Source organism: Oryctolagus cuniculus, chromosome 10, assembly GCF_051225735.1.
Source record: "Oryctolagus cuniculus isolate XC-2025 breed Fujian yellow rabbit chromosome 10, ASM5122573v1, whole genome shotgun sequence".
Classification (NCBI taxonomy): Eukaryota; Metazoa; Chordata; class Mammalia; order Lagomorpha; family Leporidae; genus Oryctolagus; species Oryctolagus cuniculus.
This window is the reverse complement of record NC_142876.1, coordinates 101752640-101778287: the sequence shown is the minus strand read 5'-3', so window position 1 is coordinate 101778287 and position 25648 is coordinate 101752640. Positions and strand designations below refer to the sequence as shown.

Here is a 25648-nt window from a genome sequence, read left to right as displayed (position 1 = left end):
CAAACGTAGCCCGACGGTGGTTAAGATATTCTTTTCACCCTACCATCATCAAATCTCTTCTGGGGTTGTAAAATGAGAGGACTGTGTCAGACTCAATGACAAATACGGGAAATCAGGGTGGACCAGGGGCCCAGGCGTCCAGGGCTGCGAGGAGGGCCTGCTGCAGTTAAGAACAGCTGTGGGTGACAGGGGACCAACAAGGGAGAGGGGGTGGCATTCAAAGCAGACAAAGATGTAAGTGAGCCTGCAGGTGGACAGAGGGAGGCGCCGCGCTGGAGCCCAGGAGGAGTAGAAGCTTAGGGGGAGACACTGGAACAGGGCTCCAGGGCCACTGCTTCTCGGGCCTGACGGCACAGGCTGGGCTGCCAGGGTCCGGGGACCCCTACCACCCTCCTCTGCCGCCCAACAGCATCAGACAGGGAAGCCCACTTCCAGGTGCCTGTGATTTATTTCCTAAGGTGAGCTGCAGCACATCAGAAAATACACATGGCTTCCAGTCTGCATTTTCAGAGAGAAAATAGATTCTGTCGTTGGCATTCTCAGCACCATCATCCCGTGCCGTGAGGCTCCAGGATGGATGGCCTGTCTCCAAGATCCCGCTTTCAAAGCAGCAGCTTGGCCAAGGCCTCTGGGGGTGGGAGCGAGGGGCAGCGACCCCCTTAGGGGTAGGGGCACATGAGCAGCACTCACTGCAAAGCTAAGGCAAAGAACAGAGCTGGTGGGAGGTGCCTCCCCTCACCCCAAGGACATGGCTTGCTGAGGCCCAGGACACAGACCAGGCAGAGCGGGGCCCTGGCCCAGCCTGGAGCAGCGGCAGGACTGAGCGCGCATATGGGTAGGGGTGGGGGCATGCTGAAGAAGCGGCCTACCAGGGGAGAGAGGGCTTCAGCTTGTACATTTCCCCTGCCCCAGTGTAGCTCCCAGACCATGGTCCCCAATCCTGCACTTGGCCCCTTGCATGAGCACTACTTCAGGTGGGGGCTACCTGCTCAGGGCTCAGGTCCCTTCTATCCCCTCTTCCCCTCACTGTCAGTGCAAAACATTCTTAGGGCCAAGCCCCTGAGTCCCCTGTACCCTGACTGGGGCTGCAGGGAAGGAGAGAGGGAAGGTGCTAGCTGGCGGTCTCTCCCAGCACTGGGAATTCCTTGCACATCTCTCGGACAATCATCCGGTCCATCTGGCACTGGGGCGAAGCCTCTTCCTCCGTCAGGATGCGCCGCAGAGTGGCCTGCAGGTCGGACAGCCGGTGGCGGTGCTGCAGGTAGGGTGTGGAGCGGACCACGGCGTGCATCAGGGAGAGGTACTCCATGCGCAGCTGTGGAGAGAGCAGCCAGCTCAGACACCCCAGGGAGGCACTGTGCCAGCCACCAGACGGGGACAGGCCACTCCTGCCCCATGGGCCAGCTCCCACTACCTGAACATCCGGGCTGCGTCCCCAGCGCCCAGAACCCGCCTTCACCGGTGGCTCAGGCAGCCTGTGTGTCCTCCCAGCGGCGGACAGGCCCAGAACCTGCCCGCCCAGTGAGGTCCTGCTCAGCCTTCAGAACTGGGCCCTCAAGGTGCTGTGTCCGTCTGTCAGAGGCCCTTTGCGTCCACCCGGACATCTCATTCACACCTGCAGCTTCAAACAGGGACCCACCCTGGCACCCCTCGCCTCAGCCTCTCCTGTGAACTCCAGACGAGAACATCCCACTGTTCACCTGCTACTGCCTGCACGTCTCCCAGAGACCTCAAACCCATAAACCCACCATCAACTCGTGATCCATCACCCTCCCAAGCGAAGGTTTTCTCCTGCTCTTTGTCCTAATAAAAAGCACACAGTTGCTGCAACAGTACGGGTCGGAAACCCGGGAGGAGTCCAGCTCCCCACGCATCCCACGTGCAAGCCCGGCCTAAGACCTGGCCATCTTACATTCGCCACAGGCTCTGAAACCATACTCCCCACACCTCGGGCTTAACCCCTGTGATGTGACCCCCATCTCTTCCTCGAGACCCCCTCCCCACCCCCACCCCAGCCCTGTCTGCTCCCTCGCTGTCTCTCACAGAGGGATCGATGGCCAGGCTTCACCCTGCTAACTCCCAACCCTGGGAGGGAGAACCAGGCGGCGCCCGCGCCTCCCACGCCAGTGTCTAAGCTGTAGACCAGCCAACCTCAAACCGACAGGCAACATTGCCGGGGCGCCCAGCGCTGTTCTCTGCCGCGTCCGTGCTCCCGGCGGCACCGGTACCCCCTTCTATCTCCCAACCCTAAACTGCAGACAGCTGGCCTTGAGCTTCGTGGAGAAGACGGAAGCTCTCTCCTCTCGGCAGCCCCTCCTCAGAACAAGCTGCCCTGGCTCCTGTCCAGGCGGCCTCCTCCCCAGAGGCCGGCCCTTGGCCAGCGCTTGCTGGGCCACTCCTGGCTCAGGACATGCACCAGCACCTCCCACCTTTCAAAGGCTTCCTGACCCCAGCTCTCATTTCCCCTAACGACCCCCCCCCCCCATTTTCTGCTTCCCTTCACAGAAATTCACAAGCACTGTCTCCACGTACTGCTTCCCACGGCCCCTCATTCCCACTCCCAACTTCCTGCCCACGCTCTGCCCTCCATGCCACGGCGCACCAGCCCATCGCCACTGACCTCTGGGCGACTGCCAGGGGCCAGTCCTCAGCCCTTGTACTCAGGCTCCTAACGGTGCTGAGAGGGGTTGGCTGCTTCCTTTCCTCCACCGGACACGTGGCTCTGGGGCTCCTGCTCTCTCGGTTTCCCCTGGGCCTCTCCCTGCTGCGCCCAGGCTGACCTGGCCATCTATCTCACCTCCCAGGTGACCGCACCGCCACGGGCTTCTCATCCCATCTCGGAACAGACGATTCTAAAACCTCGCTCTGCTCCCAACTCGCTTCCCATGGTCCCCCTGGTGCCCCGGGCACCTGGGTAGCCGGCAGGTAGCTCCTCAACCCCGACACACCAGCAACACAACGGTCTTGCCCAGGAAGTCCCTGCTCCTGCCTTGCTGCTGCCCGACAATCGGGGCTTCATCCAGCCGCAAGCCCTGCCCGATCCCCTGCAACACCGCAGACCGGGCCGCGTCTCGCCACTGCCGCGGCACCCTGGTGCTTCCTCGCGGCCTCCTGCCTTCCACTCTGCGGGTCGGGTCCCTTCCCTGCCACAGAAGAGCTCAGAACTTCCTGCCGCAGCCATGCCCATGCCCCCCCATGCCCCCCCATCCTTACTTCCTGCCCCTCCAACTTTCTCCAGATGGCCTCAGTGTGGCCCCCCGCTGTGTCTTGCCACACCTGTCCTGGTTCCCAAGTGGTCTCCCACACTCGCCCGGCTCCGGCAGGGGCCCTGGCCCCTCGCCTCCACCCAGCGTCACGTCCCAGTGTTCACACAACCCCCACCGCGGCCCCGGCCAGGCACCTTGTCCCCGGGCGACAGGTCGGCGATGTGTCGCACGGTGATGTCGATGAGTGCCATCATGTCTGTGTGGTAGAAGATGGCGGCCGTGGAGGGGCTGCTGAACACGTCCTGCAGGAACTTGAGGATGGAGTGCGGCGGCTGGGGCTCGTGCGCAAAGATGCGCACGGGGTCATCTAGGAGGCAGGAGTCACAGGGGTCAGGATGGCCTCTGGGGTGTGCCAGAGTCGCCCCGCGGGGCTGCAGGGGACCGCGACATCACGGCACACTGGCTCGGCGCCCTCACCCCCTCGGTTCAGCAGCAGCAGCAGTTTCTCGGAGAAGATCTTGACATTGGTGTGCTTCCTCAGGGCAGCCATGATGATGTTCTGCTCGGGGGCTGAGGAAGGGCACAGTGTAGACAAGACAGACGCTGAGGCCAGACGGCCCCCCGGGGAGCCGGCCACCTCCCGGCCAGGCCCCCGCCCCACCTGGCAGGTGCAGGTTGAGCGCCAGCAGGAGGTTCACGCACAGGTCTGGCAGCTGCTCCGTCGTGTCCGAGGGCAGTCCATCCTCAACAATGCTCAGCAGGAACTGGGCGAAGGGGGTGCCCAGGTGTTCTGGGAGGGGCACAGGGAAGTGAGCAGCTGCGTCCCTGCCGCCTACCAACGGGACTCAGCCTCCTTGGCTTTCTGGGAGCCTTGGAGACACCCTAGCCCTGCCAGGCGAAGGTCAGCAGGTGCCCAGGCCCTGCGTTCGGCCGGCCAGCCACCCTGCGGTCTTACCGTAGTGTGCGTAGGGCACCGCTTCCCCCATGGAGAAGACCATGGCCAGGACGAGCGCAGAGTAACAGAGTTTCTGGTGGTCTAGCAGGCAAGGAAGGCAGTCAGAGCTCCCGACAACGGCGGGAAGCCCGGCCCACCCGCCTGCCCAGCGGCCTCACCCTGTGTGTCCGTCTGCATGTCCCTTGCCAGCTCCACAGGCAGCACAGAGGACACGAGGGTGGAGATGATGGCCGCGTCCAGGCTGCACATGGCTCCGAAGCACTTGAGCAGCAGCAGGCGCAGCGAGGCCCGGTGTTCCTGGCAGGGGACCCCGCGCACTCAGTGCCCAGAAGCCCCACCCTTACCCGGGACCCTCTGCGCCCCCTCCCCTCTGTCCTGCACACACCATTTGGTAATAGGCCACCAAGGCCAGGACAGACTCGAATTCATTTCTCTTGCACATCTTCTTGCAAACTTCAGGGTCTGCGTCAGTCTGCAGGGGAGAGGAGGTGGGTCACCCAGCGTGAGCTGAGCACCTGTGTGCAGGGGGAGACTCCCGAGCATTCAAGAGGGCCGGGGCAGTGTGGGGGTCACTGCCCCACCCTGGGGGACGTGCGGGGCCCCCACCCCATACCAGAATGTGCAGCAGCTCCTCCAGGTAGCAGCGGATGACGCCCTCGTCCTCATACAGGGCCCAGCTCCGCTGCTGGGCGTCGTCCTTCCGCCGGGCCAGGTCCGTGAAGATCACCTCCAGTCTCTGCTGGTCGTGGCAGACCTGCCCCGAGGGCAGCGCCGTGCTCAGGTCCTGGGGGGAGAGGGGGTGTGCCTCACTACATGCTCTGCCTGCCACCATCTCCAGGGAGCCCCCAAAGCCCGGGCCCCCTTGAGCTCAAGCCCCTCATGGCCCGCTCAGGGCCCATGGTGGCCTCCCAGGGCAGGACAGGGCGTGAGACAGTGAGGGGGTAGAAGGATCCAGCAACTTGTCTGTCCTCCCAGACCTGGACAAACACCGCCCAGGAGGTCAGGGGCGCTGTCACTCTGAGTGTGACGTGGAGCCCCCACTCGTCCATTCCCCACGGTATCCAGCTGTCGTCGACCCACCCGCCACACAGCCCTGCTAACCAGGCACTGGCTGCCATGCCCAGCACAGGCAAGCCCGCTGCTCCACTGCCCCCACTCCAGAGGGTAGGAAGAGCCCTAAGGAGGGACCTTGGGCACATCTGGCCCCCTTCATGGAATGTGGGTCACTGCCCCCAGTCCTGCTGCTGACCAACAGCCAGATCTGGGAACGGACCTGTCCCAGCCTACAATGCCTACACACCTGCTCCCTCTCGTCCAGGTCCGTCAGTGCCAGGCCCCCGTCACAGCTCTCCAAGCACCCATTCTCTCCGCCCCATGGCTGCCATGGCCCGCCTCGCCCTCTTTCCCTCCCGGCCGCTCAGACATGGTCTCATCTTCCCCGGTCCGTGTCTCACCTCCTCCCCACCACCAGCTCCCTCTCCCCAAGGCCCACCCCGCGGGCTTTCTTCTTCCGCTTCCTGCGAGCCGTTCTCAGTCCTGCTGCACAGCCCTTGTCCGGGCTGCACACACGCCTGAGTGCACTTCCTCCCTGCCTTCCTTTCTTCGTGGACAAGCTCAAACGTCCCCAGTGCCCAGCACAATGAAAGCCCAGGGCTGGCGCTTGACAAGTCCCTGTCTCACACAGGCTGGGCGAGCAGGAGAGCGGACGGGGGGGTGTGGGGGTGGCAGGGTGGACTGAGGGTGGGGAGGCTCCTGGCCATGCTGCCCACCCTCACCTTGCCCTCCACCAGCGAGAGGAGGACCTGCTCCATGACAGGTGAGCTGGCCGGCACCGAGGCCTGGATGTGACCCACCACGACGCCGATGGCCACGCGGCATAACTCGTGGCTCAGGCCGGTGTTTCTCCGCACAAGCTCCATCAGCTCTGCCCCAATGGTCCTGGGCACAGCGGTCTCGGCCGCTGCCTTCTCCTCTGTGCTGCCCAGGCTCAGCGCACCCAGGGCCTCCAGGGGCTCAGGGGCTGAGGCTGTACCCACTGCCACCTCCTCGGCAGTGGGCTCAGGAGATGGCACCTTGGAGGGAGGGGGCAGGGGCTGGGGCTGGGGCTGGGGCTGGGGCTGAGGCTGGGGCTGGGAGATGGAGGTATGGGTCCCTCGGCGGGGCACGGGTGGGGGTGTGGGGGAGCAGCTGGGTCCCAGCTCAGACGGGCTGGAGCCGGTATAGAGTGTGTCCAGGGAGGTGCTGCTGACTGAGGAGCCGCTGGACACAGAACTGCCCCCGCAGGGTGTGGCGCTGCGGCCGCCTGTGGGCAGAGAGTAGATGCTGTGCTGGGCCAGCCCCCAGGGCTCCCCGCCCTCCTAGCCCAGAGCCCGTGTCCCCAGCCCTGTTCCTCTGCTGGCTCCTGTTTCCCCACCACGCCCAGAGGCCCCAATACCCCAACGTGGCAGCCCTGTCTTTATCCAAGCCTAGAGCCTCATCTCCCTGATGTGGACAGAAAAACCATTCCAAGCCCTGGGTGCCCCCAGCCCAGAACCCCCACCCCTGCCTTCTCACCGCTCCCTGAGACCACCAGGGCCTCTCGGTCCCGGCGCTTCACGGGTGGGGGCGGCGTGGTGGGTGCTGCCCGGCGCGGCTGTGGCGGGATCTGGGAAGACAGAAATAGGGTCTGGGAGGACGGGCAGCCGTCCAGGCGACAGCCTGGCTGGGGCCCTGGGCTCCGGGCAGGGGGAGGGCTGCAGGGCTGGGCTGCGGTGCAGAGCCCAGTGCATCCCCTGAGCCTTAAGCTCCGACCCCTCCCTTCTCCAGGATGCCCTCACCTGGTAGAGGCCGCCATCTGCCCCGAGATGCTCAGAACTGGGCAGGCTGTGCTGCCGCTCGAACCCGGCTCGACACATCCCATTGGGCTGCCGGGCGGCTGCAGCATCCAGATGGTGGTCACTGGTGGACGGGGTCATCGCTGCAGCGCTGGAAGCCGAGGGGCCTCTGCGAGACAGGGTCTCTTTCCGGTGGTGGATCAGTTTCCTGACAGAGGGCCAGGGAGACTCTCAGGGGGTGCGGAGTCCTCACACTTGCTCCTCCCACGAACACCATCTCCCCCGCCGCACCCCGTGCGCGTGCCCTGCCAGTCTCGTCCCCTGCACATCTCTGGTGGCCGCTGAGGGTCCCCGCCCAGCACGCTCTCTGGGAGGTGCCACCTCCACCCGCCGCACTCACTGGAGGACGCCACGCTGTTCCAGGCTGTACTTGCCCCCGTCCCGCATGGCTGTGTTGTGCACGGCCTCGATGGCCCGGTCGATGGCTTGCAGGACATCTTGGTCTAGGCCCTGGGGGGCAGGGGAGGCCGTCAGGGCTGGGGGAACCCATGGCTGAAGCCTGGGATGCTGGGCATGAGCACAGAAGGCAGAACTAGGACGCAGAGTGGGGTTCACAAACCGTCCTGCCGGGGAGCCAGGACGCAGGGTGGCCCTCGTGTGGCCACCCACAATTTTATCCCACAGGGAGGACCTTGGCTGAGATGTCTGTGAAAGGCAGGGCTTCAGAGCCACGACACAGCCCAGGGACCCCCAGCTTGAGGCCAGGAGGGTACACCTCGTCTATCCCGGGGCTGGGCTCGGAGCTCGTGCGGAAAAGCCAAGCAGGACGATTCCAGTGTCTGGAACCCTCGAGAAATCACTCTGGGGCTTGCTGATCCTTCACAAAGCCAAGGTCACACCCCAGAAGAGCCCTGTCCTCAGGGAGCCCTCTGCAGGCCCTGGGAGCCGAGAACGGGCCAAAGGGACCTCCCTCCCCATCCCCGCTGCTGGCCCTCCCCCAGGAACCTTCCAGACTTCCCTGGGAAGTGGTTCTGTGTTGTGGGATGGATGCACATGAGAAAGGGGCCTGGCCCCTGCTCCAGGTTCTGTTGCCATCTCGGGCAACCCCGCCTGCCGGCACAGGGTAGCGTGTGGGGCAGCAGCTGTGGGACCTGATGCCCCCCACCCCACCCGCCCCGGGCCCTCATGGTCCATCAGGCTGCACAGGAGCTGGAGCACCGAGGTGGCCATGGCCCCTCCGGGGGGAACGGGGCATGCCAGTGTGCAGCGAGAGGGAGTGACACCAGAGCGGAACAGAGACACGCAGAGACACTCAGAGCGCCTGAGAGCCACGGACGGCCCGCGAGAGTCAGAGACAGACAGACACGCAGGTGGAGAGCCACAGGAGACCGACAGCGGGCCACAGAGACAGGGAGGCTCGCCGAAAGACACGATGCAGGCCCCGACCTATGCCCAGGACGGGAAGAGGAGCCTTTGATGAGACCCCAACCCCACAGAGGCTTCGGTCTGACGCACTCGCTCCAGACCCAGCAGCCGGGTGCCCAGGGCCTCCGCTCTCACCCCAAGAGCAGTCCAAATGGGATTACGCTGAGGGTCTGGGAAGGAGCCCCAAGGGCCCTGGGCCCAGCCCCTCCAGTAAGACCAGATGACACTTCCAAATTTATCTTGTTATTTCTGTCCTCAACCAGGCCGGGACAGGATGTTTCCTAAGGCTAGGGACTGTCTGGCACGGACAGGGCGGCTCCGGGCCCACCTTCTCCCCGGGGTCTGGACAGACTGGCTGGAGATTCCGCACCCCAGCCCCGGGAGCAGGATCTGGGACTGCAGCATCCATGGGAAGGAAATGGGGCCACGGTCAGACCACGAGGAGGACTCACTTCCTCCTGACAGGAGAAGCCTCCACTCCGGGCTGGGCACGAGCGACAGAGCTTCGCTGCTTTGGGAGGAAGGAAGTCCCAGAAGTTGGGACCGGAGGCTTGAGGAGCAGCGCCAGGGATGTCGGCGCGGGCTGGGGGCCTGGATTCAAAGGGGAATCTGTGGGGCTCTTGGGAAAAGCTGATTACAGCACAGGGCTTGGGGATCCCGTGAGGGGTGGGGTCCAAGTGGGGGGTTGAGGGCCTGGAAGATGGCTGGAGAAACAGGTGGTGTGGAAGGTGACCCAGGTCTCAGCGGAGGCACAGCTCCGGGCCGAGGTTCGACGGGCAGAAGGCATCAAGGGTCTGGGGTCTCAGGGAGTGGCTTAATTGGCCAGCGTTCGATAGGGTGGGAGTCTCAGGCTCTGTTATTCTATGACGGAGGTTCCTCTGCCGGGCGTTCCGGGTCCTAAGGAGTCTCAGGTCCCACAGTGAGTCTTTAGGTGTGTCTGGGGTTGGCTGTCAACAGCCCGGTTTTCGGCAGGGGATGCTGGCTCTTGAGATTCTCAGTCGCCATTGGTCTAGGAATCTCAAGGGTCAGGATCGCAAACTTCCTGTCTGCTAAAGGTCCCGGCCGCTGGTCCCCGAGCGTCGGGGTCCGTCCTGCGGGGTCCAGTCACAGGGGCCGTGGAGGCCGCGCCGAGGAGGGGCACACTCACCTGCAGGCGATGCAGGTAGGCGGGTGGCACGTAGCCTGTCTCGCCACTGCGCGCCCGCGCCGCCAGCCACCAGTGCGTGCTGCTGCGCTCCAGCACCAGAAAGGTCTCGCCCGCAGCGAACGCCAGCGCGTTGGGCTCCGCCGAGCGGAACGCATACAGCGCTCGGTACATGAGGCCAGGCCGGGCCGCCCCGGTGCCGCAAAAGCGGCAGGAGCTGCGGAGCCAGGACGCCAGGCCAGGAGCGCCGCGCCGCGCTCGTACCGCCCCGTGACACACCGCGCGTGCGCGCTCCCGCCCGCCGCTGCTCCGCCCCGTGGGTGTCAGCCCACGCAGCGGGGCGCCGGCGCCCCCTGGCGGCTCCACGGAGCGGGGCGCGGCTCGGGAGTCTGCCTCTGCTCCGAACCTCGCAAAGTCTGCACGGTTACCCCACGCCAGCCAGGACCGACCCCGCCTCCCCCAGAGCCCTGGCCTCGGCTTCCCTGGCCCGGCTCTCCGCTCCTTTTCCCCGCCGCAGCCCGAACATTCCCGGGCAGTGGGTTCCAACCTGCTAGAGGACAGCGACTCGGACGCGGCGCTCTCGTTTTTTGAAAGCCTCTACAGAGGCCGGGTCTCCTGGGCTGCTCCGCACCAAACCCCAGCTCCAGTGCTATGCCGGTGGTGGGCAATGGGGAGCGAGTGTGGGGAAGGGGGTCCGACTATCCTGTGCCGAGTCCTCCCATCTTGGCTCCTCGGCTCCAGCCCTCCCTCTTCAGCCTCCGGCTTCTGCACATCCCGTTCCTGCCTCCCACAGCAAGAGGTCGTCAAGCTCCCACCCTGATACTCGCTTTCATGTTGCTGTTTTCTTGTCTTACTCCAGACACCCACTCCTGAGCGCGATCGGGGGGGGGGGGGGGGCTGGCAGGCAGTGAGGAGCGGGATGCAAGAGCACTTTGACCCACACCTGCTCAACTCTGTACTCAGCCCAGACCTCCAGGTCTTTGAACCCTTGGGGTAAGGGTCCCTGGTAGAGCCAGGGAAGCAGCCCCCAGGGTCCTGAGGAGAGGGCTTCCTGGGGCTGGTCCAACCACACCGTTTCCACTGGAACATGCAGTAGTGGACACTGGCCCCGGGGCCTCAGTGGGCTGGTCCTAGGAGGTTCAGGTGTGGGGCAGAGCTGCTAGGACTTGACAGTCAGGCCCTGTCTTTTCTGCATCAGCTCTGGCTCTGCACTTCAAGACCTCCCTCGTTGTGCTGCACACGGCCACACCCCACGCTGGGGTTCTTACTTTGTGTCTCGGCTAACAGTGGCTCAGACACTTGAGCCCCCATTACCCACGTGGGAGTTCCTGGCTCAGCATTGGCTGTTGCAACCATTTAGGGAGTGAACCAGAAGTTGGAAAATCTTACCATTTTAAGTAAAATAAATATATATATATATATATTTTAAGATTCATTATTTGAAAGTCAGACTTGAGAGAGACATACAGAGAGATCTGCCATCCCCAAATGGTTGCAACCGATGGAGAAGAGCTGGTTTGAGGCCAGGAACCAGGAGCTTCTTTCGGGTCTCCCACATGGATGCAGGGACCCAAGCACATGGGCCATCCTCCTCTGCTTTCCCGTGGAGAGCATTAGCAGGGAGCTGGATCAGAGTGGAAAAGTCTAGACTTGAACTGGAGCCCATGTGAGATGCTGGCACTGTAGACCGCAGCTCAACCTGCTGTGCCACAGTGCCGGCCCCAGTGAAACTAAAATGAAAAAAAACAAAAAACAAAGACCACCCTTCAGCTCCTCATTAAAGAAAACCCTCCTGGCACAGAGCTGCAGTAGCTTTTGGGCTGTGCGGCTGCTAAATGAGACTGGTGTACGAACTGCGGTGGGGCCCAGAGCTGAGTAGGAGTGGGGACAGGGGACGTGGCCAAGATGACCCTGTAGCTCAGATCCCCTCCCCTTCCCCCTTACTGAGTCCTCCATCCCCTGGGCCCCTTTACCACAGATCCCATGGCAGCCAATGGATCAGAGCCTCATGGCTACCTAACCCCAGAACTAGCTCCAGGACATCTAAGGGCAGCACACAGCCCCAGGAGGGAGCAACAGCGAGGCCCAGTGTTTGCAGCATCTGCTCATCAATGTCAGCTGCAGCTGCACAGGCCCACAGGAAGACCTGTCAGGTATAGCTGGCCATCACAGACCACAGAGGGGCCTGGCTGGGCGAGGTGTGTGGCGAGGTTGCTTTCCGGGTAATTTCCAGGCGCCGGGTTGAGGGAGTAAGGGCCAAACCAAGAGGCTGTGGCGACTTCAGGATCTGGGGGGTGGGCTGGGGAAGAGGTCACAGCGCGTGGCGAGGGTTGGAGGGGGCTGCCTGCCCTGGAAAGAACCACAGCAGCACTGCGTACAATAAACGAAGAGATGTGTATTAGAACAATCACACCCAGGGAAGAAAGAGGTATCTGCATCATCAAATATGGAATGTTGAAGAAACAGTTAAAATAAATAAAAGACTCCAAGCGCAGCTGGGGCTGGCTCAGGCTGGGGCTCGGAGGCCGCTGCACATCAGCTCCAGGCTGCAGGGGCCACCACCTGGCCATACTGGCCTCCTCCCCGACGCAGCACAGCTGTGCCTGGGACACAGAGCGTCTCTCAGGTACTGAGCAGCCAGCGAGCTCACTCCCCACTGTCCTCACTGATCTCTGTGACAATGTCTATCAGGCTCTGGAGCCCGAAGATGTAGCCAGCGTCCTGGCCCTCGTGCACCACACTGTCCTCGCCATACAGCCTGCAGGTGGTGTGTGCAAAGTCGATCATGCGCACGTCCACGGAGCTGGCACCAATGGGTTTGTAGGCATAGGCACCAGCAGATTCATCGGCCGACTCCTCTGACAGGTCCTCCAAGTCCTCAGCATCTGAGTCCAGGGCCACTTCAGGCCATTCCTTGCCATCATATATGACTAGCAGGGAGCTGGAGTAGAAGCGGTAGGACTCCTGTCGCTCCAACACTGCCTTGAGCTCTGCCAGCTTCTTGAGCACAGGGCCCAGGAGCTCACGGCGCAGGTACCGCCCATTGTGGAAGAACTGGAAAAGTGCCTCCTTGAAGCCCTGCACCGACAGCTTCCGCCCGTGGTACTTGTTCATGAACATGAGCTGCCCACTGCCTGCCTGGTACACCTGTTGGAGACAGAACAGCAGCAGGTCAGTAGCTGAAGGTCATGTTAAGACCGGGGTGGGGTGGGGTGGTATGACAGGCCACATCAGATGCTTTGTCAAGCAGAAGAGTTAAACTCTCTGATCAGCACCCCCCATCCACCCAGGGTTGGTCCTTGTGCCACAGCCCCTAACTCAACAGTCAGTGGGAGAGGGCCTAACCCTCCTGCCTTCCTCCCCACTCCTATCCACAGACTCTGGACTCAGCCAGCCTTGCCAGTCTCAGAGGGGAGCACTCAGGTACACATGCTTCCCTTCTTAACCATAAAGCAACAAATTCACACAGGGCCAAATCTGGAACGCTCTGAATCAATAGGACTATCCCACGGTGGGGGCATGGCGACTGCTGGAGGCCCTAGCTTGCGCCTTCTTGCACTAGCACGTCCCTCACCTGCATGCCACACACACGCACACCAATGACCGCAGATGTGCTCTGCTGACACTTTCGGATCTGGTTGGCTGCCTTTTCCTCTGACGCGTCATCACCATGCTGGCGCGTGCCCATCTTGAGGTCCAGGACACAAGGCACCTCGTAGCGGGAAGTCAGGTTTTCCAGTAAGATGAATTCTGAGTGGTTAAGGACAATCCTCCAAGAGGAAGTTACTGCTCGGGACCCTGGTGCCCTCAGGGCACAGTGCCTGGCTGTGGAGACCCCTTATCTCACAGGGGACTCCCTCAGTCCCCCCATCTTCCAGGCAGGGAGCCAGGGCAGACTGCAGAGCTGAGTCACATCTATTTCTTGGGGACCTGGCAGGCACACAGCCTGCATCTGCACTCACACAGGTCTGGGATACTGCCAGTGCGGGACATCACACACCACTCCCTGAACTCAGCTACGTGTGGGACCGCGGTCCAGCAAACTGGCCTCAATTATACACAGAACATCAAAGAAGTTCAGTACATCTTATAGCCTTAAACATGAAATTTAAAATTAGTATAAACTGAAGATATTTTTCTCTTTACAATGTCTTTTTCCCAGTTGTGTGTACCAAGGCCTTCAACGCTTGCAGCAATTGTTGTCTCACCACTTCGGATTACAAGGAACCAGTGAGCCCTACCGCAGAAATCTGGAAATTATGACCTATTACTCATTCTTGCACAGCCTATAAGCCAGGAATTTTTTTTTTTTTTTTTTTTTTGGACAGGCAGAGTGGACAGTGAGAGAGAGACAGAGAGAAAGGTCTTCCTTTGCCGTTGGTTCACCCTCCAATGGCCGCCGCAGCTGGCGCGCTGCAGCTAGCGCATCACGCTGATCCGAAGCCAGGAGCCAGGTGTTTCTCCTGGTTTCCCATACGGGTGCAGGGCCCAAGGACTTGGACCATCCTCCACTGCACTCCCGGGCCACAGCAGAGAGCTGGTCTGGAAGAGGAACAACCGGGACAGAATCTGGCGCCCCGACCAGGACTAGAAAGCCGCAGGTGGAGGATTAGCTTAGTGAGCTGCGGCGCCGGCCCAGGAATGGTTTTTACATTTTTAAGATTTATATTTATTTATCTGAAAGGCAAAGCAACAGAGAGAAAGGGAGAAGAGGGAGATGAAGACAGGGTAGAGGGAGACAGACCTACCATCTTCTACTTTGCTCCCCAGATCTGAGTCAGGCTGAAGCCAGGAGCCTGGAACTCCATCCTGGTCTCCTGTTAAGCCCCAAATGCTTGGCCATCTTCTATTGTCTTCCCAGGAGCATCAGCAGGAAGCCAGATAGGCAACAGGCCAGCAGGGACACAAACCTGCACCCTGAAATGGGATCCTGGCATTGACAACATGGCTTAACCTGCTGCTCCACAACGCTGGCCCCTAGTTTTTACATTTTTAAAGAGATCAAGATAGGTAATACTTTATGACACATGAAAATCCAATGAGATTCACTGACAGTAACCATAGGGTCCGCCTGGGACAGAGCCGTGAATTCATTTACATTACTATCTATGGCTGCTTCCACGCTCTAGTGGCAGAGATGTGACACAGATGACATATTCCACAAAAGCTAAAATATTTCCCATCTGGCCCTTGACTGGAAAGCTTTGGTGACCTCTGCCTGAGAGGAATCTGAGTTCCTGTCTAGGGCAGGAAATGTACATGGCCTCAGGCTATCTTTCACAGACATACCATACCATGACTGTGTCAAAATCACTCAAAAGCCTATTTGAAAAGGTTTTCTTGGCCAACGTTGGACAACTGGGACAACTGCAATGGACTAAAACACCATATTGGGGCTTGCATTGTGGTACGGCAGGTTAGGCAGTTGCATGCAGTATCCCATATCGAAGTGCTGGTTCAAGTCCCAGCTGCTCCCCTTCTGATCTAGGTTCCTGCTAATGCACCTGGGAAGGCAATGGAGGATGGCCCAAGTGCTACTTATGTGGAAAACCAGGATGGGGTTCCTGGCTTTGGCCTGGCTCAGACCTGGCTGTCGGGGCCTTATGGAGAGCGGAGAGAAGATCTCTTTTATTTCTCTTTCTCCCCTTTCTTCCTCTCTGTTGCTCTTTCAAATAACTAAATGTTTAAAAGCCCCACCAATTAATTTGAATTCATGCATCTATCATGATGCTAAAAAATCCACTGGTCACTTCTGGAAGACATAAAGGAATCTACTCATTATTCCAAATGTTATATGTAAGTAAACATTTGAACTGCCTTCCCGATATAAGCAATATCTCAGGATAAACATGTCATTGATGGGGAAAAGTTGCTCTTTATGGAGGGATTCCAGCTAATGAATGACAACATCAGAAAATCACCTCATTAAAAAATGGATCAAAGGCAATTATGATCCAAAAGAAAGACAAGTAAGCCCTGTGCTTCCCAACGGATGTGTACAATACCATCATGGCAAGATCCTTGCTCCACCCTCTCCCAAACTGAACCCAAATATAATCAAGCTTTTAGATCCAATTTTCAATTTAATGGAAACAGAACGGACAGAATAACATGTAAATAACACCCAGAGGTGCCATTAGTAAAATCTAGATCATGGCATACTCTAGAAGATCCAGTTTCTCTGGACAAGAAATTTCCAATAAATGGGAGTGCTATATTAAAGATTAAACACTTTGGGGCCAGTGCTGTGGCACAGCGGGTGGGGCTGCCGCCTGCAGTGCTGACATCCCATATGGGGACCAGTTCAAGACTCGGCTGCTCCACTTCCAGTCCAGCTCTGCTATGACCTGGGAAAGCAATGGGAGATGGCCCAGGTCCTTGGGCCCCTGCACCCATGTGGGAGACCTGGAAGAAGCTCCTGGCTCCTGGCTTTGGATCAGCTCAGCTCTGGCCATTGTGGCTGAATGGGGAGTGAACCAGCCGATGGAAGACCTCTCTCTCTCTCTGCCTCTCCTTCTCTGTCTGTGTTAACTCTTCCAAATAAATCAATCTTAAAAAAAAAAAAAAAAAGATTGGGGGCCGGTGCTATGGCTCACTTGGTTAATCCTCTGCCTCTGCCTGCAGCGCCGGCATCCCATATGGGCACCAGGTTCTAGTCCCGGTTGCTCCTCTTCCACTCCAGCTCTCTGCTGTGGCCCGGGAGGGCAGTGGAGGATGGCCCAGGTGCTTGGGCCCCTGCACCTGCATGGGAGACCAGGAAAAAGCTCCTGGCTCCTGGCTTCGGATCAGCACAGCACTGGCCGTAGAAGCCATTTGGGGAGTGAACCAACAGAAGGAAGACCTTTCTCTCTGTCTCTGTCTAACTCTATTTGTCAAGTTAAAAAAAATTTTTTTCAAAAAAAAAAAAAAAAAAGATTGAACATTTCAATCAAATGCAACACATGAACCTTATATGGATCCCTATTCAGACCAATCAATAAAAACATACTTTTGAGATAGGAGAATATGGACAAGAACTACGCTTTTGACAGTAAGGAACTATTGCCTACTTTTTAAAAATTTAAACATTTTATTGAAATACAGTATACATACCAAGAAATGTACCTAAGTGTACAGATGAGTTTTCTAAGATTTATTTATTTATTTATTTGAAAGAAAAAATACACAAAGAGAGGGAGAGATACAGACATTCCATCTGCTGGTTCACTCCACAGATGGCTGCAAGGCTAGGCTGGGCTGGGCCAGGCCGAAGCCAGGAGCTTCTTCCGTGTCTCCCACATGGGTGGCAGGGACCCAAGCACTTAGGCCATCTTCCACTGCTTTTCCCAGACTATCAGCAGGGAGCTGGATCAGAAGTTGAGCAACCGGGAATTAAACCAGCACCTCTATGGGATGCCAGGTCACAGCTATGCCACAACACTGGCTCCCAGATGAGTTTTTTATCCTCTGAACATGTACTGCCCACTTTTTGAGGAGACGTAATGGTTTTAATATCCTTTAGTGACACATGCTGGTACACACACACAACGTCTTATAAAAATCCAGGCCCCAAGAGGCACATATGAAATGGTATATCTCAAATCTGCTTCAAAAGGAGTCTGGGGTGGACATCTGGCCTACCAGCTAAGATGCCCACATTTCCCACTGGAGTATCTAAGTTGGATACCTGACTCTCGCTCCTGACTCTAGCTCCTGCCAATGTGTACTATGGCAAACAGCAGTGATGGCTCAAGTGACTTGAGTCCCTGTCACCTCTGCAGATATCTGGATTCAGTTTCTGGCCCGAGTTTGGCCCTTGCCCAGTCCCAGCCATTGCAAGCATTTGAGAATAAAACAGCAGAAAAACATCTGTCTCTCTAATCAATTTTTTAAAAAGAACAGAAAAGGAGTCCAGTTATGAGGTACTGGGTATACAGACAGTCACGACACAAGGGTTCACTGCTGAACCTGGGTGACAGGCACTTACAAATTCAATGTACTGTTCTATTTTAAACTTGTTTTCCCAAATGAAAGTTAAAAATAAAACATCCTCAATTCTGAAGAATTTCATTCCATAAAATAAAAACAAACAAAATAACAGACACTAAAGCAAAGCTTAGTGGGCAAGTAACAAGGGGTGGGGGTTGGGGGAAAGGAACCTAGCACCACCCTAACGTATACTTCCTGTGCCAGTCTGATGAGTCAGATTTAAAGGCTGGTCCCCTACCCTTCTGGCCTCAGCTCTCGCAGCTGAGTACGGTTTGGGGGCTTGTGCAGGAGTCTGAAAACAGGGACCAGCCCCTGCCAGCTTCGGGCAGGCCACCTAGGCTGAAGCCGACCTGGTGTAAGCTGGCTTCTTCACGAGCCCCACTCCCCACCACCTGGACTTCCAGGCAAGCTCCCAGCCCTGAGGAATGTGTTATCTGCCCCCAGTCATCACAGGAGGCTTCTGGCACAATCCTGGAAGAGAATTTCAAATTCACCCACAACTTAAAACACAACTTCTCTCTACCAGTTCCAAGGACCTTCTTTCCTTCCTTGTCCCTGGTACAAAGGATACTGTACTGGTTCCGATGCTTTGCGTTCTCCTTCATTCTCTGTAACTGCTGCTGATGACATTTCATGCTCCAAGGGTTGTAGTGTTTAAGCTGGGAACTTACATTCCCTTTTTTCTCTACACTGTAGTACAAGACTTCAGATTTCTTTAGCCACTCAAATTCTTCTTCTAACTTATGGCTATAAAGAGAGATAAGGATCCATTAAATCACAACATCTTATAAAAAGAGACACCAAGGCACTTTCTGAGAGTGATACAGTTAGATCTTGATACAGTGGTGGTTACAGGGTATATATCTGCATAAATTCATTGATCTCTTTCAAATAGGTACACTTTATAGAGTGTATATCAAAACTCAAGTTGATTAGAAAAATAAATAAACAAATAAGTGCCAGACTGCCACAAGAAGAACCCAGGATACATGATCTGCCTCTGTTGCCCAACACTTCCAGGCAGCACCACATCTCCTGGCCCCTGATGCACCCAAGTTCCACTGACTGCAAACACTAGAGAACGGGAAAATCTGAATTGACATTCCATGGAGGGAGCCGGCACCGTGGCTTACTTGGTTAATCCTCTGCCTTGTGGTGCCGGCATCCCATATGGGTGCCGGATTTTAGTCCCGGTTGCTCCTCTTCCAGTCCAGCTCTCTGCTGTGGCCCAGGAAGGCAGTGGAGGATGGCCTAAGTACCTGGGCGCCTGCACCCGCATGGGAAACCAGGAGGAAGCACCTGGCTCCTGGCTTTGGATCGGCGCAGCGCCGGCCATAGTGGCCATTTGGAGGGTGAACTAACGGAAGGAAGACCTTTCTCTCTGTCTATCTGTCAAATAAAAAAAAAAAAAAAAAAAGAAAAGAAATTCCATGGAAGCAAGTCATTTACTTAGCTACATTATATATACTCTATCTGCATTATCTGTATTTTCACAAGCCCTGCCAAGGTATGGGACGTGGAAGGTGCGGCCTAGGTGGATCCTCAAGTTTCAGGAATGCTTAACTGACAATTTTGTCCCTCACTCTCAGTGAGCAGCCTGAGACAAAGAGACAGTTCCAGGCACAGAGCAGCCATGGACCGAATCGCTGAATGGCTTTTACAGGCACCACTGTGCTGTGATTGTTTACATAAAATGGCATGACCTAAATCCACAGTCAAAAGAGGCTGGGTATGCCAAGTGGGAACTAGCCGCTGTGTGACTAGGCACCTCCTAAGTCCATGGTGAGTCTTTATCCCCAGGGAACCAGGCTGTACCCAAGGCGTTCAACACCTCCGCTCCCACAGAGCCCAAGGTTCCCCCTAGTTTTACTCACCTCTTCATCTTCTCCTCTTTCCGGTGCTGGCGCACCCACTCCTTGGGAGTCTTTTCTGATTCTAGAACATGGTGTTTTTTGGTTGTCCACCTCAGGACCTTACTTTTTGGCTCACAGTCTGAATTGTCTACAAGGTCCACAGTTCCATGGTCCCCTTTTAATGGATATGCTATTAAACACAAATTCCTGTCTTCATCTTCTTCAAAACACACAGATACTACACCTGGAAAGGGGATGAGGAGCAGGAAAGATTTTTAATTCCATAAGAAGATGCATTCTAAAAACATGATTTTAACATTTGTTTTTTTCTTACCCTGTTCCTTAGTCTCTATGTTGCCAGAGGCCCCAAACTCCTCTGCAAACCTAACAAATATCAAAACAGCTAGAAAAGATGACACCATACAAGACAAGCGATTAGGGAGCAAACATGGCTGAGAGTCTTCCTCTCTGATGCACTCAACAAGGCAAGAGCCAAAGAATTACAAGACACATTTTTCCATCATTGAAAATGTTTATTAATTTTCATGTAACTCTTCTAATCCTAAGAAAGACGCAAAACATCACTCTTTTTATCTTGTGGGAATTTGTCATGTCCTGAACAGAAACTGGTGGCCTTGAGGCTTGCTTTAGAGCAGAGCCTGAATGAAGCAGGAACACAGTTTTGCCTTGGGGTGAGAAGCATCCAAGGGTAAGGGAAGACCGGGTAAGCAAAGCAAAATAAAGGGGCAAACAAACCACACAGCACAACAGACACCCTAGCAGAGGCTTCCTGTAGCACCCCCACACGGGTGGCACCTCAAGCCTTTTGTCCCTCTCAAATGTTTTTATTGGTCTTTGCAGTCTCATGTCACAAAAGAACAAAATGAACACAAGGCGGGTGGGGTTGTGTGGGGAGCACAGACATGTGATGGACTTGAAAGCAGCTCTCCCCTTGAGTCTCTAGAACTTGCTATGTGTAATTAGACAGTCTCTGTTTGAGGAGGGGGCTGTCAGGTGGCAGCATTTCAGCAGGTGCCGACGAGCGCCTTACAACCGCCTGGTGGAACACCTTTCCTCCCAGGCCTTTCTGCCCCAGGATCACTCAATTTGCTCAGTCCTTGCTGCCCGCCCGCTCGCTGGCTTGCTGCAGGGAAATGCGTGCTCAGAGAGAGACGACACTTCTGAGGTGGCCCCCAGCGCTGGGCGGAGAGGAGCCAGGACGGGGAATTCAGGGAGCCACACTTCCCTGTGGCTATGGGGAAAATGAGCAAGGGAAAAAAGGGGACAGGGGCGGCCAGCTAACAAAGAGCGTTTGGCTTTGTCCTGGAAAAAACAACAGAGAAGGACCAAGTGAGGGCCCCCAACTCTTCCCACCCCCATCACATCACACATGCATTTCAGAGTACAGAGAGGTGCGCAGTACATTTTGTCTGTAAAGAACGTTTCAACAGTCCCAGAAAAACCTAAGTTGTTCCAGTCTTTCATATAACCAGGCAATGCACATTTAGAAATTCATTTCTTTAATAGAATTCTTCCTTGATTTACAACCCCATCCCCACCCCACCATGGTGGCTGCTGTCCCCCCAAAAATGCATTATAAAAAAGAAGTCACCAAATGTGAATCAAAGGGTTGCCTTCACATAGAAATTTTGGGACATTCCGTAACAGCAAAGGGCTTCAGCTAATCAGCACAGCCTCCCACTCCTGCATTCCATCTGACTCAACCCTGCTCCCAGCCTACCTAATCACTTGGGCTTCTGGTTTCCTGGAGCACAAAAAGCAGGCGGCAAGTATTCTGTGTAAAATTCTCCCAAAGTCTTCCCCCACTGGCCCCCCCCATGGGGGACTATGGGTTACTGTGATCTAGAGATACCTGAACATAAAACACAACTAAACTTCCACCAAAAATCAACTCAAAACAAATCCACAAAACAAAATTGAGCGATCTTACCAGGGCTTGAAAACTGAGGGTGTGAGGTGCTGGGCGCGGGCCAAGAGGAGGAGGAGGAGGGAAAACACAGCGAGCGGGAGGGAGGGAGGGGCACCCGGGACGGCTTCTGGGGCCCTCCATGGCCACGCTCCCTCACATCTCCTCACCAGCCTGGTGACCCCTCCAGAAGCTGGGGGCTCACCTTTGTACTGGGGAGTGAATTTACGCATCTCAGCTGGGAGGGTCTCGTAGAACTGATGCTCCCTTGGGATCAAAGGCTTGCACAAGGTTGTCTCATTGAAGCGGAGCACACACGAGTGCCCCCCAACCTGGTGAACAAAGGGCTCCAGCAGGATGCCCTTGGTGCGGGGCTCCACGTCCATGGCCCTGAAGGCTGGGCTCATCCTCCGGGCGCAGGCAGCAGGGAGAAGGGGGAGGCAGCGGGGTCCTGCGGCCAGCACGTCCTCCGTCTGCTGTCCTTCTGTTTGGTCTCAGCTGCTTGGCTTGCGCAGGCCAGGACGCTCTGCCAGAAACAAACACAATTATGACAAGGGATTTAGAAACTGCCTGGGAACCGCCTTAGAGCCTCAGGCCGGCCCAGCTGCTCTAGCAGAAAGACAAACAGCCGGAATTCAGGCGAGGCCCCGCCCATGCCACCCACCTAGGCCCCGCCTCCTCCCTCAAGACAAATACCCTGAGCCCCTGGTGGGCGGGGCGGATGCAGATAGGCAGGGATTGAGATCCAAGGGCCCATAAACAGGCACGATCTATTAAGTTAAAAAACCACTATGGAAAAACATTAAACCGTGACGAGGTGAAATCACAACTTAAAACCTAATATTCTGGTTACATTTTACATTTTCTAGTAAGACTGTCAAGCTTGACTGGTGCCCAAATCTCTCCATTAAATTATATTTTTATAAAAGGCACTTAAAACCTACTTATTCATCATCTATCAAGATTCACTTGCCCAAGGTGCCCACAAACCCTTTCTCTGCCCAAGGCCAAAGACAAGCCCCATTAACCTTATTACCCATGAAGCTTGCGACCAGATTTAATGATTAACGTCTGTATCTAAAAACAACCGATCAAGGCTGGCAAACTCCGTTTAAAAGACACAGAGCGTTCCAGGTCACCGACTATTTTTATCGGTTCTATCCTGATCGCCAAAAGCTGGGGCACACCTTTCAAACAAAGTTGAGCTCCTGGGGCAATCAGGGCACTCATCTACTGTGGCATCTAGAGCCACACAGATTTCAGCAAAAACACACCTCTGTGCCTCTTAACCATCTCAGGGCATGTCAGGCGAACTTTTCCATCTATACTTGACAGACTATGCAGTCTCTGTTAGCACTACCAGGACTTGAGCTACATTTCAGTATCCACATAGGATCTTACTAGAAACCCTTTCAGTTTTCATGATTCCAAAGGAGGTGGTGGAAGTAAGGATGGATCTGCCGGAGATGTGCCCTCGTCCTCAAAGGTAGATAAAGCACCTGTCATGTGCCAGGCTGACTACAGAAACTTCTTAGTCCTCATCATACTTCCTTTTTTAGCATTTTTTAATAAAGATTTTATTTATTTACTTGAGAGGTAGAGTTACAGAGAGAGGGAGAGACAGAGATAAAGGCCTTCGTCTGCTGGTTCTCTCCCCATATGGCTGCAATGGCAGGACCTGGCCGATCCAAAGCCAGGAGCCTGCCTGGAGCTTCTTCAGGGTCTCCCATGAAGGCCCAAGGGCCCAAGCACTACTGCCTTCCCAGGCCACAGCAGAGAGCTGGATTGGAAGAGGAGCAGCTAGGACAGAAACTGGCACCGCAGGTGGAGGCTTATCCCACTACGTCACAGCACCAGCCCCCTCGACATCTTCCTGTTGCAATGAAGCTGATTTGGGTAGGTTAGGAAATGCATCCAGGGCCAGGGACAATAAGCTAGAGCTCCCAAGTGAACCCCAGACTATTGAGTGCTCCAAGACAGGAGCCTCTGTGATCTGACACTTATGCCTTGGAAGAGTATTCCTACTATATAATGTGTTTGTCTCACAAGAGTGCTTTTACCACATAATTGTATTTTTCTACAGTAGCCTCTTTAATGACTTAAGTTGGTATTAATCTTTTCCTCTTAGAACCTGTGAGCCCCAACTGGATTCAAGGTTTAGGAACACTAGTTTTTTCTATATGCAAAGAACAGAGACCCAGAGGTCCTCATTTCCCACTAATACTACCTGCAAATCACCACAGAAGTCCCCAGGAGGGCATGTTAGGAAGAGTCCAGAATTTAACACAGGCTATGGGACCCTAACGGTGAGTACATCCTAGTTATTTCAGACTCTCTCCAGAAGATGGCGCTCTCCAATGACTGGTCACACAGCCCTTTCTCCACTTCTATACAAACAAGTTCGCACTAGTTTACTATCTCATGAGTAAACAATACAGTGATTCAGCCAACCTGCCAGCACCAAAGCATGGTGAACACTGAAAGTACAAGACTCTCCTCATGGGTCAGGCTTTGAGACACACAGTGCAAAGTTTTCAGAAATGTGTGAAATTGCCTCTATTATTACAGCAATGCTAATGATGCAAACCCTTTTCAAACTATGCTCAGGATTCCTTAAATGTATTCAATTAAATACAAAAATATCTTTCTCCAAGTTCCCTCTTACCCATCCCGACCTCCCATAAAAAACTTATAATAATAAACAAAAGCCCAAGCCGGCGCCGCGGCTCTTAAGGCTAATCCTCCGCCTGCGGTGCCAGCACCCCGGGGTTCTAGTCCCGGTTGGGGCACCAGATTCTGTCCCGGTTGCTCCTCTTCCAGTCCAGCTCTCTGCTGTGGCCCGGGAGTGCAGTGGAGGATGGCCCAAGTGCTTGGGCCCTGCACCGGCATGGGAGACCAGGAGAAGCACCTGGCTCCTGGCTTCGGATCGGCACAGTGTGCTGGCCGTAGAGGCCATTTGGGGGGTGAACCAATGGAAGGAAGACCTTTCTCTCTGTCTCTCTCTCTCTCACTATCTAACTCTGCCTGTCAAATAAATAAATAAATAAATACAAATAAAAATAAAAAAAGCCCAGGTCTGTCATGGCATCTCTCTAGAGTGTGGTTCATGGGGCAGCTGGAAACCAAAATATGAAGCCTGGGTCTTTACCTCCTGCTCCCACGTCTCTAGAGTGTTCATTAGTTGAGAGGCATGTGATGTGGCACCTTGCCACCCTACCCCTTGCACCCTACTCTGGCAGTCCATAGGACAATTACCCTTGGGAGAATCAGCATTTTGGGTATAGAGGTAGGAAAAATGAGGCTCAATCTTGCCTGCATGAAGTCTGATGACAGAGCAAACTCCCAACCGTGAGGTGGGGCCACATTCTAGTCCAAATTCTGCCACTCAATTTTTCTGTAGAAACATTCGAAGCCTCTGACTCCCCCCCTTTAGGTTCCAGTTTTCTGGTAAAATGGGAGGAGAGAAAGGCTTAAAGGAGATTTCTACTCAGTGGGTTGCAACCAAATTAGTGAGTGGTAATCAGCAGTTTCAGGAAGATACAGCTCTGTTTTGCTTTTTTACTCAAATAGAATGAAGTAGAAAACATCGATGCATTCCAAGTACTCAGTCCTGTTTTGTGACTCCTTTGTTTCAGTTATAAAGTTCAACTCTTACTGTGAACCTAAGTATGGCTTCACTGGACAACACACTCCTCACATCTGGAGATATACAGACACAGAGCTTCTGCTCTAAGCCCCTTTAGAGGCCCTATCACTGCATGAAAACGAAGGATCAACTTCCCAAGGATTGCAGAGCAGTCCGGCTTTCTCTCTAGGGGCCTCAACCAGGCCAGAAAAAAGAAAAGCCTCAAAGCACTTAGTCTACTTCTCCTGGTTTTCTCTCTCTCCCACATATTCTCTCTCTCATTCTATCCCACATGCAATTTGAGCAGGGACTCTCTTTTAATGGTTTCTAAACATTCAAGGTCTAAAACCCAGTTTCCTAGCAACCCTGGAGTATTAATGGTTACTGCAAAGCCCATGCAACGCGTAAACCCTGTGGAAGATGGGAAGAACCACAAAACACTGGCTTTACATTACCAATTATTTTACCTTTCCATTTTGCCTCATACTTGTCCATCAAGCTAGGAACAGTAAGGAGCATAGAACACGATCCATCCTATGATAAGACAGTTTTCTCCCACAGCCCACCCCTCCAACTCTATTAAACTGGTTTAACAATCTACTGAAAATAATGCCTTAATACTCTTAACTTTTAAAATATTGCAAATAAAATGACTATGATTCATAAAAGCCCCTGGGCCTTTAGCTCACTCATTCAGAATTTAGTTAATGAGGCTACAAATGAGATCCACTG

General features: G+C 55.3%; 2 protein-coding genes across 2 annotated transcripts in view; both read right to left on the bottom strand.

Moving 5' to 3' along the window:
• Positions 1-429: 429 nt before the first annotated feature.
• Positions 430-9850, bottom strand: NCKIPSD (NCK interacting protein with SH3 domain). The gene is made up of 13 exons (XM_051852467.3): positions 9547-9850; positions 7375-7484; positions 6978-7182; positions 6715-6805; positions 5937-6463; positions 4775-4945; positions 4547-4633; positions 4320-4458; positions 4162-4242; positions 3868-3996; positions 3684-3776; positions 3401-3573; positions 430-1315 (listed from the first exon to the last, which is right to left on the bottom strand). The coding sequence occupies exons 1-13, from the start codon at positions 9715-9717 to the stop codon at positions 1112-1114; spliced, it is 2181 nt and encodes a 726-aa protein (XP_051708427.2). The 5' UTR covers positions 9718-9850; the 3' UTR covers positions 430-1111.
• A 2072-nt stretch (positions 9851-11922) lies between these two features.
• IP6K2 (inositol hexakisphosphate kinase 2) overlaps positions 11923-25648 on the bottom strand; it is a gene marked incomplete at its 5' end in the record, with an annotated part of 32548 nt that continues 18822 nt past the window's right edge. The window contains 5 exon segments of the mRNA NM_001082377.1: positions 11923-12690; positions 13118-13293; positions 18083-18258; positions 19386-19608; positions 21497-21817. Of these exon segments, the coding sequence (NP_001075846.1) occupies positions 12190-12690; positions 13118-13293; positions 18083-18258; positions 19386-19608; positions 21497-21698 (1278 nt within the window). The 3' untranslated portion in view covers positions 11923-12189.